Source organism: Siniperca chuatsi, linkage group LG4 (genome assembly GCF_020085105.1).
Source record: "Siniperca chuatsi isolate FFG_IHB_CAS linkage group LG4, ASM2008510v1, whole genome shotgun sequence".
NCBI lineage: Eukaryota > Metazoa > Chordata > Actinopteri > Centrarchiformes > Sinipercidae > Siniperca > Siniperca chuatsi.
In genome coordinates, this window is record NC_058045.1 from 18,162,626 (window position 1) to 18,176,550 (window position 13,925).

The following is a 13,925-nucleotide window of genomic DNA, read 5'->3' on the forward strand; positions in this document are numbered from 1 at the left end:
GTTAAGAAATTCATTCCATACACACACCAGTGATCTCTTTTTATCATCTGCCTTCCCACTCAAAAGTACAGGCTCACACGAGGCGTGTGGGCTCTCGTTTGAAACCTTATTTCGAAATTAAGCCCCACTCATCTCTGAGCTTTGCCTGAGGTGCAGATACTGAGAGAGAAATGGTGCAGAGGAGAGTCGAAGCGAACGGGAGAGAAAACAGAAAGTTAGAGAAGAAGAAGTGTAGGTGGGGGAGAGTAAGCTGGAAGAGGAGAGTGATGACAGATGGGGGAATGGAAAGAGGATAAAAGAAAAACAGTTGAAAGATTTTAAATGAGTTGATGCTCTAAACAAGGCGGGCATACAGTTGTAATCGGATGAGTCCATGGAAATAAGAGGGAAAATGCAAAGTAATGTACAGCAAAGGAGGGAAAGTAGATCTTTCCACTTCAAACACTTCCTTACTTCCTTTCAATTCTCACCAGGCACCAATCTGGGGGGGGGGCAGAATAGAGGAAGTGAGTGAGCTCCCATGATTGGATGGGTCCACTTACCCCAACCTCCACGTGATCCGAACCCTTGTCATCCTGCTTGTGGAGGATCTCAAAGTAGTATTGTCTGGATGAGATTAGGCTGAGGGGAGATGAACGGAGAGAGAAAGAGAGAGCTATTGTTAGATATTTGACGCTGATGAAAAAAAAATAGAATAAGCCACTGCAGTTGCTTTCACCTTAGGATCTTTCTCAGTGACCCACACTTATGAAAACATACTGACTGTTAGTGTGTGGAGGCCTACCAGAAATACAACTGTGAGCAACTTTGGCTCACCATAAACTAAAGGTATAACAGGATTTAATGAGACTGCAGTAGAGTAAGGTAAACAGTTTGACTTTAAAAACATATTGGACCTGAGCATAAACAGGTTAATCAGCCTTGAATATAACTCAGTGCTACAGGCAAGATGGCAAAAGAGACAGCAGCGAGCCAGGATATTATCAGCCTTGGGTCCTGAATAAAACACTCCTTCAGAGACTGTGAGGAGGAAAATCGATGCTCCACATAAATCATAATTTTACACTTATACAGGCTCCAGTATTTCTCTGGAACTCCTGGTTTGCCTGAGTAAAGGTCTGTATGTTATTTCCTGCACTGATGAAACACGCACACCAAGCGACAATGCTTTATTCTTATCAAAAACACATCTCGGATAATAGGCCAACATCTGCTGCTGAATGAGCGACACCACACATCATTAGCTCTCAAAACACACACATACAGTCATAGTTGAATGCACACACACACTGTTGGGCAGTGAATAAAATCAGGTTTTTGCACGTGTACATGTGCAGTACACATCTACAGAGTATAAATGCACAGTTTGTTAAAGCATGTGCCTTAAACGCATATAAAAGCTATGCTTATAAGGATAAAATGGTACTGTATCTTGGAAAACCTAATTCCTATAAACAAGATCATGTTAATTTTATTTGCAGCAGCCTGGTAATTTGTGAAACATTTGCTACTCTGAACTTTGGAGTTATTTGGCTCCTCCATATTCATGTGCTCTGGTTCACTAATATATGACGGCTTGCTCTTTTTTCCTGTTCATTTTCTGTCTTTGTTTCTGTTTCCTGTGCCTGTTTTCGCTCTCTGTGATGGCCCCCTTTCTCTCTCCTGTCTCCTGTTTGTCTCATGAAACAAACACAAGCTCATCTTCTTTGATGAAGTCTGTGTTTGGAATTGAAAATAGCCCCACAAAAACAGGAGATAACATGCAAAAAAGACAAGCAAGCAAACAGAGAAACTTTTGTTGCATGATGCTATCCTTGTTCTCAAGAGTATGTGCATGTTTATGAGTTTAAAATCATTTAATCTTTTCGTCTATATAATGACAAAAAGTGACAGATCAGAATCAGAAATACTTTATTGATCCCCGAGGGGAAACTCTTTCGTTACAGCTGCTCACTATCACGTCAATGCACACTTGAGAATAGAAGGAATAGAAGTACTAAGCAAATCAAAATATAATACATTACAATACAGCTAAGATAAATTAAGTACAAAATGGATATAAGTATAAAAGCTAAAATAAGTGTAAGTACCAAAGTGAAGTTAGAGGTGAAAAAATATGTACGGTATAATACAATGTAATAATATAAGTAATAAGTAATAGTGCAATAATGAGTACTGTCAAGTTAAGTGTAGCTTATTAAGATGATTATGAGACACCTATTGAGATGATTATGAGACATCTATTAAACTTCCCAGAACTCAAGGTGACATCTTAAAGTATCTTGTTTCGTCCAACCAACAGTGCAAAACCTAAAGAGAAAAGCAGAGATTGTCACACTTTAGAAGTCAGAGCTAGCAAAGGTTTTTAGTATGTTTGCTTGATAAATAACCTAAATGGTTTTTAAAATTGTGGCTGATTAATTTTTTGTCAATCAACTAATTGCTTAATGGACTAATTATTTCAGCACTACCAGACATAAATGCCTTGTCTTTCATGATAAAGATTGTCGAGTCACAATTATAGCGTAGACTTATTTTGCAGTGTGTGTGTTTGTTCCTGACGTGGTTAGCCAATTTGAAAGGGAAGGACAAAGGCTGAAGGGGGACGGTCACGTGTTGCCCCGTGCACAAATGCCACCGCATCATCCGGCTGCCCAGCGTTCTGTAACCAATAAATCATTGCAGGTGCAGGATAGCAGTGACAGTGTGCTAAGGTCACTCTCTCATGAATAGGGAACATCTCTCTGCGCAGCTGCTGAAATGGCACTCAGCGAACTTAAGTGCCACTTTCGGCTCCTGGCACCCTGCTTGCCCTTTCCCATACATAACGCAATCCATGAGCGGAGCCATACTTTAATAAAAAGACAAAAAATAATATCTTGTTTTGCATTTACCTCAGTCAAAACACACTCAAAAGAGTCATTAGATTACATTAGATCAGATGAAACTTTAATTAATATAATGAATACATGGGGAAATTGAGTAATCAGAATCATCTCAACCGGAGAACCGAGGGCAAAATGTTTGTCTAAGGGAATTATACTGTATGTATCAGCTGAAAATATTACTATCAAACAAAAAGAGGCATTTATTTGAGAATTGAATCTCACTGTCCAAACATATAAAATTTTAGGTTGACATGTCACATCTTTCTTTTAACATCCTGAACTTAAAGTGATATTTAGTTTCTGTCCCTGAGCAGACGACTGTAGATGGGTTTTAGGGATATTAGTACATTTCCTGACCCTTCATTAGATTGTCTATCTCAACCCATAATCTGACTCCATCTGGGGAATAATCTAATGTCATAGCTGAGAGGATGCAGTCTGCCGCCACAGTGTTTCAGAGTAAGGCTGATACACAACCACAGACAAGGAGGAATACACACGTAAAATAAATATCGCACAGATGTACACAGAAAACACTCCAAATGCATCCACAACATACTATCGTCTGTCAACATTTGAGGATCTCTTTCTTCTAGCCCCTTGCCACTCAATTCAATTCAAAAATATACTCAACACACTCAAAGAGCCTGAAATGACAGATTGGCAGCTCAGCCAGTACAAACCTGTTTACCTGTTATAAGATGGCAGATAAAACAATGCACCCACCCACCCACACACACACACACACACACACACACACACACACACACACACACAAAAACACACACGCTGCAGATAGCAGGCCTATCAACCGACGCAGAGCAAGATGGAGACAAACAAAAGGATCATATCACACTGAGAAAGAGAGATGGATAAACAGACGAAGAGAGCAGAACATCAAGTCCTATTCACATACTTCTATCTTTTGTTTGGCTATTTTCTTTATATCTCTTTGTGATTTGAAGTAATTTTGTATGCCAATTCAGCAGCAATTCATTTTTGGTTCATGTAATTTCCAGTGGAGGTGAGACATTTATTGAGTCCTGAGGGATTCACTGCCTGCAGTCTGCTGATACATATCTCTGTTTTGTTTTTTGTTTTTTTGCATGATTTCTTTGTGTCTGTGCCTTTTTTTCTTTTTCCAATTTGGTGTGAAGAAGACAGATATTCTATCGTAAGTGGAATGCAATGCAGACAGTAGACCAGGCCATCAAATGTTTGAAACAACAAGAGATTGTTGGACTGCTGCAGCCAGGGAGGGCCAGTTCTGGATGGGGAACAGCACCTAAGATTTGGTCCAAAGCCACAAAGAAGGAAAGGAAAGACCTTGTGATCTCTGAAGTTGTGAAGATGTAAGAGGAGTGCTATAAAATCAGAGATGTGCGCCAATAGCAACAAGGGAGATGGACAACCTGGGAGGCTGTGAACAACAGGACTGTTATGTGGGCGGACATGTGGAGGATGCCCCAAGCAAGGCTGAGCTTCCTGATCAGGGCCACGTACGATACCCTTCCCAGTTCCTGGAACATGCACCTCTGGTACGGCTCAGAGGAGACCTGCCAACTGCGACTCCCAGAACCCGAGCTTGCAGCACATCCTTTCTGGCTGCAAGGCAGTGTTGACGCAGGGCTGGTACGGATGGGGCCATGACCGGGTCCTACCGGGCTCAGAGCAGCAGCATGAGGGAGTGGTCTCTCTTGTCACCCCGAGGCGAGTGGAACATGAGAGCTGACCTCGACCGCCAGCTGAAGTTCCCACAAAAGATGACCACAACCTCCCAACGACCAGATATCCTGCTTTGGTCCACCTCCTGGAAGATGGACATCATGGCTGAATTGACTGTTCCATGGGAAGAGGTAATGAAGGCTGCCTTCAAGAGAAAGAAGGAAAAGTACACAGAGCTGGCAGCTGTGTGCTCACAAGCAAGGTGAAGGGCGTTCACCTATCCAGTGGAAATTGGTTTCAGAGGCTACACTGGAATATCCACCCAGCGGTTCCTGAAGTCTCTTGGTATCACAGGCTCCAAGCTGAGGAAGGTTCTCAAAGACCTGGCAGAGAAGGCAGAACAAGGGAGCTTCTGGCTCTGAAGAAAGGATAAGGCGTGGGGAAAGCAAGGATCCTAGGGCCGGCTACAAGGGGTGGTAAGGAGACATCCCTGCCACTGCTCCACCTCCACCTTGAGATTTTACAGGATTAAATGAGCGAAACATCAGTTAAGGATGGCTCCCGGCACAATGGCACCGTCGGAGGAGTGTCAGGCAGAAATGCCCAGCTGGTGGACCCACCTGTGCTTAGATCTGGAAAAAAAAAAAAAATAAATAACAGAAATGAATTATCATGGGTCCAAATAAAGATATGGTCGGAGACAAATAAGAAAGATGTGAAGTGAATTTGACAAACAAAATGTGAAGCAAACTAATTTGAAATACTTTTATGGACTCTACTCTGTCTAAAAGCATTAAAATAAATTAAAAGACTGGAGAAGAAAATGGAGATGGAGAGAGACAAACAAAGTAGAACAAAGTAGGAGGGATAGATGTGTTTTATTCTTGCATGAGTCTATGTGTGTGTATGTGTGTGTGTGTGTACACTGGTCACACCAGTCTTCCTGTGATGGATGACGAGGCAGGCTTCGGTTGAAAGAGATGAAGAGACAGAGAGACGGGCGGAAAGAAAGATGAAGGAGGAGCGATAAATAGCAAATGAACAGCAGAGAGGGATTTATAAATGCTTTCTGTATCTTGAAAGGAAAAATACATTACAGTGAATATCACTGAGACATGATTTCATACAGAACGCAATGAAGAGGGAAAAAAAACATAAAAGAGCAAGTGAAGGGCAAATGAGAGATGGAAGAGGAAAGAATAGCTATTAGCGCGTGACTCAGGATGAGTAGAGGACACAAAACAAGAGTCTAATTGCCTGACTAATTGGAGTCTTTGTTTCCAGTTTCCCTTCATTGGGCTGAACGGATAGAGACAGACAAAGGAGCTTGACTGGGCTGGATAACACAAGACAGGAGCTAAACAATATTCAGAGAGTATCATCAAGTCTGCTGGATTTGAAGTATGAAATATTTATTTGGCATGAACATATTGAGAGGGTTTTTTTCCTGCTGAGAGACAAACTCCTTTCACAAGCATCTCAAAAGAAAATGGTTGGACTGCGGGTTTGTCAAAATAAATATTCAAAAGCCTGGGTGCACAACACCCTGAAGACTGACAGACAGATTGACATGCATTCACACACATGTTACTAACCTGGTTTGCAGTGAGCAGAGCTGAAGTGAAATAGAGACTGTATGCTTTCTGCCCTTGGTAAATACCAGTCCTCTTTCATTCTCCCTTCATCTCTCCTATCTGCCTGCCGGCTACAGCAATTTCCAGCAATACTTTTCCTGTATGTCCTCTCTTTTTCCAACTCAATTTCAAATTAATGCTATCTCACTGTCACCCTGTCCCTTTCCCTGTCTCTCTCTCTTGCCTGATTTCTCCCACTCTAATACCCACAGGTGGCCTTTAAATAAAAGACTGTGCTCGGCGAGTGCTCTCCTCTCAACTACATTAATGATACCAGTGTTTAGAGCTGCCCCAAGGAGACGCACAAACTTCACTTTTCTCCCCTCATGCTTTTCCCCTTCTTCACTCCATTTCTCATGTTTTGCTCTAATCCATCAGAGAGCTATCACGCTGCTCTTCCCTGCAGCCTCAATAAATCCTCTTTCTTCCATCCCCTCCCTTCACTTCATCCCCCTCCACTCTCCTTCATGCCCTGCTCTTTCCCCTGTCTCTTGTTCCCTCTCTTCTCCTGTATCTTGTCTTTATTCCAACGCTTCTTGGACCGTCTCTTCTCCTTCCATCTACCGCATCCAATTCCCCCATATGTAATTATCTAATATAGCATCATAGCATTACTATCTTCAATGCTTTTTCTGCTCTACGCCTCCACTTCAGCCCTTTCTCACTTTGATTTTCTATTAACACTCCTTCTCCTCTCCTCCTGGCCTGAATGTGTGGACATGTGAAGAAAATAAACTGAGATGCAAAGAAGCATATGCTCTTTTCATCACAGCAAAGTGCAACTACAATTATTACATTACGTCAAGGTCAAACAATACTACATGTACATGCTGAGGATTTATTTATAGGAGAAATCTAGAGGTACACAATTATACATTAGCAAGTAGCACTACCCCCCCCACTATGACGCTGGAAAGGTGCCGGGGTTCAGACTCTGTTGGACCATCCGATAAGCACTTTCGGTGGAGCATACTTACACCTTTAAGCGTTGCTGGTTTTGGTTTTAATGGGATTTGCTGAAGATGAGAAAAATACAAAATAATTCCTAGGCTTGTCTCCCACCACTCTTCACAATCTCTGCTCAGAGTGCTTTGCTCTAGGTACGTGTGTGTAAACGTGTGCATGTTCATGTGCCCATGACATGTCTGCATGTGTGCCTAAGTATCAGTTCTCTTCTCATGACATCTCGATACATCCAGGATATTCACTAAGTTCCTTTCCAAACAGCTTACATATCCGTTCCCAAACTGCTCAGAATGTAATTTCTTTGTTTCCTAAGACTGAGCTGACCCTCTGTCATCATTACTGTCTCTAATCACGTTTGGCCAGAAGCAGCCCTGTGTTATTTGGTCGTACTCTTGCATTACTGCCAATCAGATGTTCACTACCACAGTCTTTCACAGCTCAAGAGATGTGCATCAACACCCCAAAGACATTCTGATTAAACATAAGCCACTACACACATGAACACACAGAGACACACACACTCAAACATAGATTTGTGTCTCAGCAGGCTCCCATCACTCATAGAAACAGATGGCGGAGTGAAGGCCTGAGGGAAGAAAGTGGGACAGAGAAGTCATTGCAGCTCGCTGGCAATCTTCATTCTAATTCAACTGCTACAGTGTATCAACAAATTACCTTGAGCAGAGAGAGGTTAGCATTAAGGTTGGTATTCACACTCAAACACAATCAGGGATATGTATGCACACAAAGACAGAAACGTACAGACATTTACTCACATGTATGTGAATATAGTATTCCTATGATGCCATGAGCACAAGCACTATACTTTCCTCTCTCTAAATGCTTGAGTCACTGTGGCAGCTAATAGCTAGTAGTGCTTAAATGATTCAATTATAGATACTGAGAGATCCCATAGTGAAATAACAGGTCATTCTCCACTAGGTTTCCCTCATTGTTGCTGGAAAAAGTCACAGTTAACTCTCTCCTTCCAACTATTATTGGTCTTTGGGGGTTTTCTGTTAAGTCATGTGTGTAGAAAACGAATGGGAGTGTTTGCAGTCTTAAAAGCATGAGAATGAAAGGGAAAGAAAAATGAAAAGGAAGAAGAGGAGAAAGTTAATAGAAGAAAGAAAGGCCTAAAAGTTAGAAGGCACAAACACATGCACACTCACACAGAAAAGGAAGAACACACATCAACTCACACATGTATGTGGAGGATTGGGCGTAAATGTCAATGTCAATTTCTAGCAGTTTGTGAACTGAAAGCTGCTCCTTCAAAATGCCAGCGGTGGCATCCCAGATAACCTTGGAATCCTCTTCTGCCTTTAGTCCTCACCACGCCACTGTCAAAGGTCAGCAGCAGTCATTCAATCATTGCACCTGAAGGTGAAAATCTTGACAGACCATACTCTCATGTTTGGAAACTCAGCAAGAGAAGCACATACAGATGAATGCTAACACTTATGAAACACAGACATCGTTTAATTGACTTTGGCTTTTTGCCTCAGATTCAGCCAGTGCTCATTAGTTTCCAATATCTTTCAAACTATATTCCTTCTAATCTTCAACTATCACATCCCAGTCTGAGCTGCTCAAAGGTTTCTGAATTACCTGACGTTAAGCAAGACGTCAGACTAGCTCAGTATGCAACTCAGCACAGTTCAGTTTATAGAATTTTAGTAAATGTCAGTCTCCCCGGTGTTGTCTATACAGCCCGAGGCTCCTGTAGCTGTGTCAGAGAGCGGAGATAGTGTTGACAGGGTTATCTGGGTTCCTCATCTGACTACTTCACTGTCACTCATCAAGCTGCTGTGACAGCACCTAGCAGGCACTGCCAAACTATCACTTCACAGGTGAGAGCAGAGGTGTAGACAAAGAGTTAGGCAGACAAAAAGGGACACTTTCAAATTGACACATTATTTTAAAAGTCATCAGATTCGAGTGCTATCAAAAAGAAATAGCTTTTTGATACTTCTTTCTTTGATTCAGTCAAGTTTGAGTGTTAAGTTTGATGCTGAATGTACAGAATTTCATCCAATATGTTGTACCCTGTTAAGTGGGGCTGCAACTAACAATTGTTTTCATTATCAATTCATATGTCCATTATTTTTTTCTCTAAATGGATTAATGGATTAATTGTTTAGACATTACATGCCTGAAAATAGTGAATAATAGCCCATCACAATTTCCCAGAGTCCAAGGTGGTGTCTTCAAATAGCATTTTATTTGTCTGACCAACAGTCTGACACACAAACATATTTCATTTACAGTGATATAACACAGAAAATAGTAGCAATCCTCACGTTTAAGAAGCTGGAATGTTTTGTATTTGGCGGTTTATAAACAAATCAGATGATTAATTGATTATCAAAATTGGCAATTCGTTTTCTGTTAGTCAACTAATCAATTATCACTAATCCCTGATTGTTTCTGCCCTTCTGTTTCTTATTACATATATAAAATAATGGGCCACATACAAGCAAGTCACTGGGGCTATAAAATGTTGTTTTGATGGTTGTGTTTTGCAAGAGCAGAAAGAAAGAAGCTTGAGAAGAAAGTTGGAGAGAGATGGCTTGAGACAACAAGAGAAATAAATACTCTCCATCCTTCAAATGTTATTCAGCAAACTTCAGAATTAGAACGCAGGCAAAACTATTTATTACTTATACTCACACACACACACCTACACACACTAAATACTGTAAGTCATTACCTCCAGGTGGTCATAGCCAGGTGGTGTGGATGGCTACCAGATCTCCAAAACAGGTGTACTGATCCAACTTCCCTGTCCATCCCATCTATTTGAATTGCCACCTAGGACAGACTTACACACACCATGGCAACTGGAAGGCCACACCCCACTGGTGGCGACGAATAAAAGCATAATTTCTGTCAGTTTTTGAGCAGCATGTGTCTCCGCTGCATGCTGTTTGCACTACAGCATATGCACACTACATAAAGCCCTTACCCTCTCCTACCTCTTCCCATTTTACAGCTTCAAATCCACTCCTCAAATGAAATTGCCATTATGGCAAGAGACAGAGTAAGATTGAGGGAGAAGGCCATAAAAAGTGAGTGAGAGACAGACAGAGAGAATGTGGCATAGTTTATATGAGGGTAGTGCACCTGAAAGCTCTAGCTGCAGTCATCCAAGGTGCAGAGTAACCACAGAGGGACTGCCAACTGGAGGGTGTTATATGTGGTATGTGTGTGTGTGCGTGCGCGTGTGTGTGCATGTATGTTTGCTGGTCTCAACAGCCTTTGATTTCATCATATGGAGACCTCCAACAGTGTTTCAAGTGAACCCCTCAACAAGAATATGTTTAATTCCCTGACAATATGATTCAACCCTGCAGCATCCATTAGTCACTGTTCACTCAGTTCTACTACAGTCGGCCGTACAGCTCCAATGAACCGAGACGTATAAATAACCACAGTCCAAAGTGTGAAAAAAACCCAACAAAAAACAACCTTGCTAAAGTGGGACATTTCTGCTTTCTACTCTCTCTTTGGTTGTCTGCTCTGCACCATTCAACTCAATTCTTTTATGCTCCGTTTTACTTTAGCGCTGTCCCATTTCATCCTGTTCAAGGTCCAGTATGATAATAACTAGGAACAGTAGTACATAAACTGTGAAAGCTGTTTTAAATTGCAGCTTTGAATGGAGTCTGTAAATAGGCTCAAATGGCCCTGAACTTATTCTCCAATAACAAATTGCAAAAGAGGATCACACTGTCAAGGACTAGCTGTAGCCTCATGTGTAATGACTAATAATTTTCACAGTGGCTTTCCATCTGCAAAATTGAGTGTAATATTCCAGAAGCACCTAATTCATTTTGTTAAATTATTTCTTTATTTTTTCTGGTTTACAAATGTTTCAAATTACCAGGTGATAAAATCTGTCTAATAACTGATTATTATTGCTGTGCACATACTCTGATGCAATCTGTTTGTTTTTTTTAGAAAATGATATCTTGTTCTGTTCTGCACTGCTAATTTGCTCATTTCAATTCTATCCCATCTAATCTGAAGGATACCTTTTTATGAATGCATGGCGATTAATCCTGCTGCACCCACAATTTGCCACGCTCTTGCGACTTGCTATAAACAGGTTGAGTGTAATGGTGTGTGAGGGCTGTATGTCGCACAGTGTGGCAGAGGGAACATGTGGAAGACAACAAATAAACAGCCTTTGCTTTGGGATGTTTCAATAAAGTCGTCAGAGGCAGAGAGGAATTTCAAATATCACGGTATTTAACAAACATGCACGTTAATGCACGGAGGCATGTATTTGCTTGCATGCAAAAATATGAATATGTTCTCTTACTCACGCCCACACACAGAAACATCAAACCTTAAGCTAGACTTTCACGCTGTCTTTGACACACTCCCCCTAAAGCATGTGATAGCGTGTAGCTATAAAATAAAAACAGATCTGACTTTAGTCATTAGCCCCTTCCACCCATAAAACCCTGCAATTTTTCCAACCGTTTCATCTCTGGTACACGATATTTCATGACCTGACAGTGGAATCATGAATCACTTTACACAACAGGGTAGAAGATATTAAAAGATTTTGAGAGAAGGAAGTGAGCAACAATTTGTGTGTTCGTATGTGTGTGTGTGTAAGGTGATGGATATCACTGTTGTTTCAGATCTCAGTGGGGTAGAGAGCACACAGCGAAGGTATGTTCTCTGCAACAGCTCTAATTGAGTGGGCAATTTTATTACTGACAGCATGCCCAAACTGTAGAAAACTATCCTGCAGTTTCTATACAGATGCAAAATAAATGAATATACCTAAAGCCATGCACACACCCATCCACACAAACACACACACAATAACAGGTCACAAAACATGCAATGTCACACCCAAATTTCTCAGCCGAACAACCTTTTTAATGTTCCTGCCATATTCTACCTCCACGCTTGGTTACTCTGTTGTTGTCATTTTGTTGGAGAACGCAAGACGCTTGTCAAACAGAAAGAAAAAATAGAACAACTTTCAGCCGCCTCCTCCTCCTCCTCCTCTCTCTTCTTCTTCTACTTCATCTTTTGTTATCTCTCTGTGCTCCCTTGTATTTCTGGTGTGCCTGCTGTGCTAACCAGGCCCAGTTAATCCTTGACAAACACTCGGCAACAGGTCCTGGCCTGCGTTTAGCCCTTTATGATATTAATGAATTTTCATTCATTATATAATGAGATGCTCATGTGAGATGAGCATTGAAGATTTTCTTGTGGTTCTATGCATCTTAATAATGCTTCTCAGAATGATACATAACAATACATAAACACAAATGATGAGAATTGGCACATGATAAGACCTTGGAGTGATACAGGAGTCAAATTAATACTGTAATGTATAGATTGCCCTGAGACACTTTCACTGAATGTGCGCCATCTTATTTGTTTTTCATAGTTTGGACTTGTCTTTCTTGCATGATGTTGGGCATCACTGTATTGATGTAACATGACTACATGCATGACTGTCTTGCACATGACAGTGTATCAGTAGTCACAGGAAATGCTTGCTGTACTTGTAAATTTAAAGTCAGAGACCCATCTGCTGCACCCATCTGCTGCTGCTCACCTACTCTCCATCCACAATCAACACCTGGCAGTATATCTACCAGGCTCTTCTCACCAGTCTTCGCCAGATCGTCTGTTTGCCCAAGTAGTATTACGCCTCGGCCTCTGACTTACCTTCATGTTATCTGAAACCCTGACTAACTCTCTGACTCTCTGTGTTCAGGTTCGTTCCTCTCACCTGCCTCCAAGTTACTCCCCGGCTTTCCAGGAAGACCTCACCACAGATCTCCACTGCTCCACCTCAGCCCGCTATCCTTGCTCCGCCTGCCTGCTCTAACCAGTCTCTTGCCAGCCCGCTGTCTTCACCCAGTCCACCGGCTCACAGCGATTACCTCCAGACTCCTGGTTACTCATTTTACTTCATAATAAACTGAAACTAACTACTTCAACTCCCTCTGTGCTAGTCGTGCTTTTAGGTAGAGCCACGGTGTACCACAACACAAAACTTGTGCAAAAAAAACAAACTGTAGCACGCATTAGACAAATCTGTGGGATGCAAAGGACCAGGGCCTCTGATAGGTGTGTTTCAAAGTTGGTTGTTAAATCACTCTAATATTCCACAAATTTAGCTCATATCGTAAGTTCAGTCAGCATCACAAAGTCATTAGTGCTATTCAGAAAATGTGATCATCAGCTGATTTTTCAGGGTGCCAACTGCACACCTACACTCACTGTCACCAAACAGAGAGGTCCATTTACACGCCTGCTCCACACATCTATTAATACTGCTGCTATCTGCTATTGCTGCTGTCACCACTGCATTGCAACCTGATTCATGAACAATTAAACTAGTAAACCTTATCACTACTTCTAAGATACATCAGGCATTTGAATGTATATTTCATCATCTAGTATGTTATCATGTGTGCACAGATAACAGTAAACAGTGGTATGCTTTGTATGCTCACCCTAGTCCCACGTGGGGTTTTTGCTTTTTCCCTGCCAATATGAGATGGCTTTCAGATTGGATTGGGCGTTAGCACGATAGTATTGTTTATTGACTTTAAGCAGAATTGTATCATATATTTTAATCCTTATTCATATTAGCATATCGATTTAAACCATATCACCAAGCCGTAGAAAGCTGCTTTGACCAGTTGTACTTGTTGTTTTAGTAAACCTTAATGAGAATGTTTCAGACTGAAACTGACATCAGCTTTTTTAACAAGGTATTACTGTAAAA

General features: G+C 41.4%; 1 protein-coding gene across 1 annotated transcript in view; it reads right to left on the reverse strand.

The window, feature by feature from the left end:
• The window catches only part of b4galnt4a (beta-1,4-N-acetyl-galactosaminyl transferase 4a), a 133,635-nt gene that overhangs the window by 23,033 nt on the left and 96,677 nt on the right, over nucleotides 1-13,925 (reverse strand). The window contains exon 8 of the mRNA XM_044193731.1: nucleotides 543-621. Coding sequence (XP_044049666.1) covers nucleotides 543-621 — 79 coding nt within the window. The remainder of the gene's footprint in view (nucleotides 1-542; nucleotides 622-13,925) is intronic.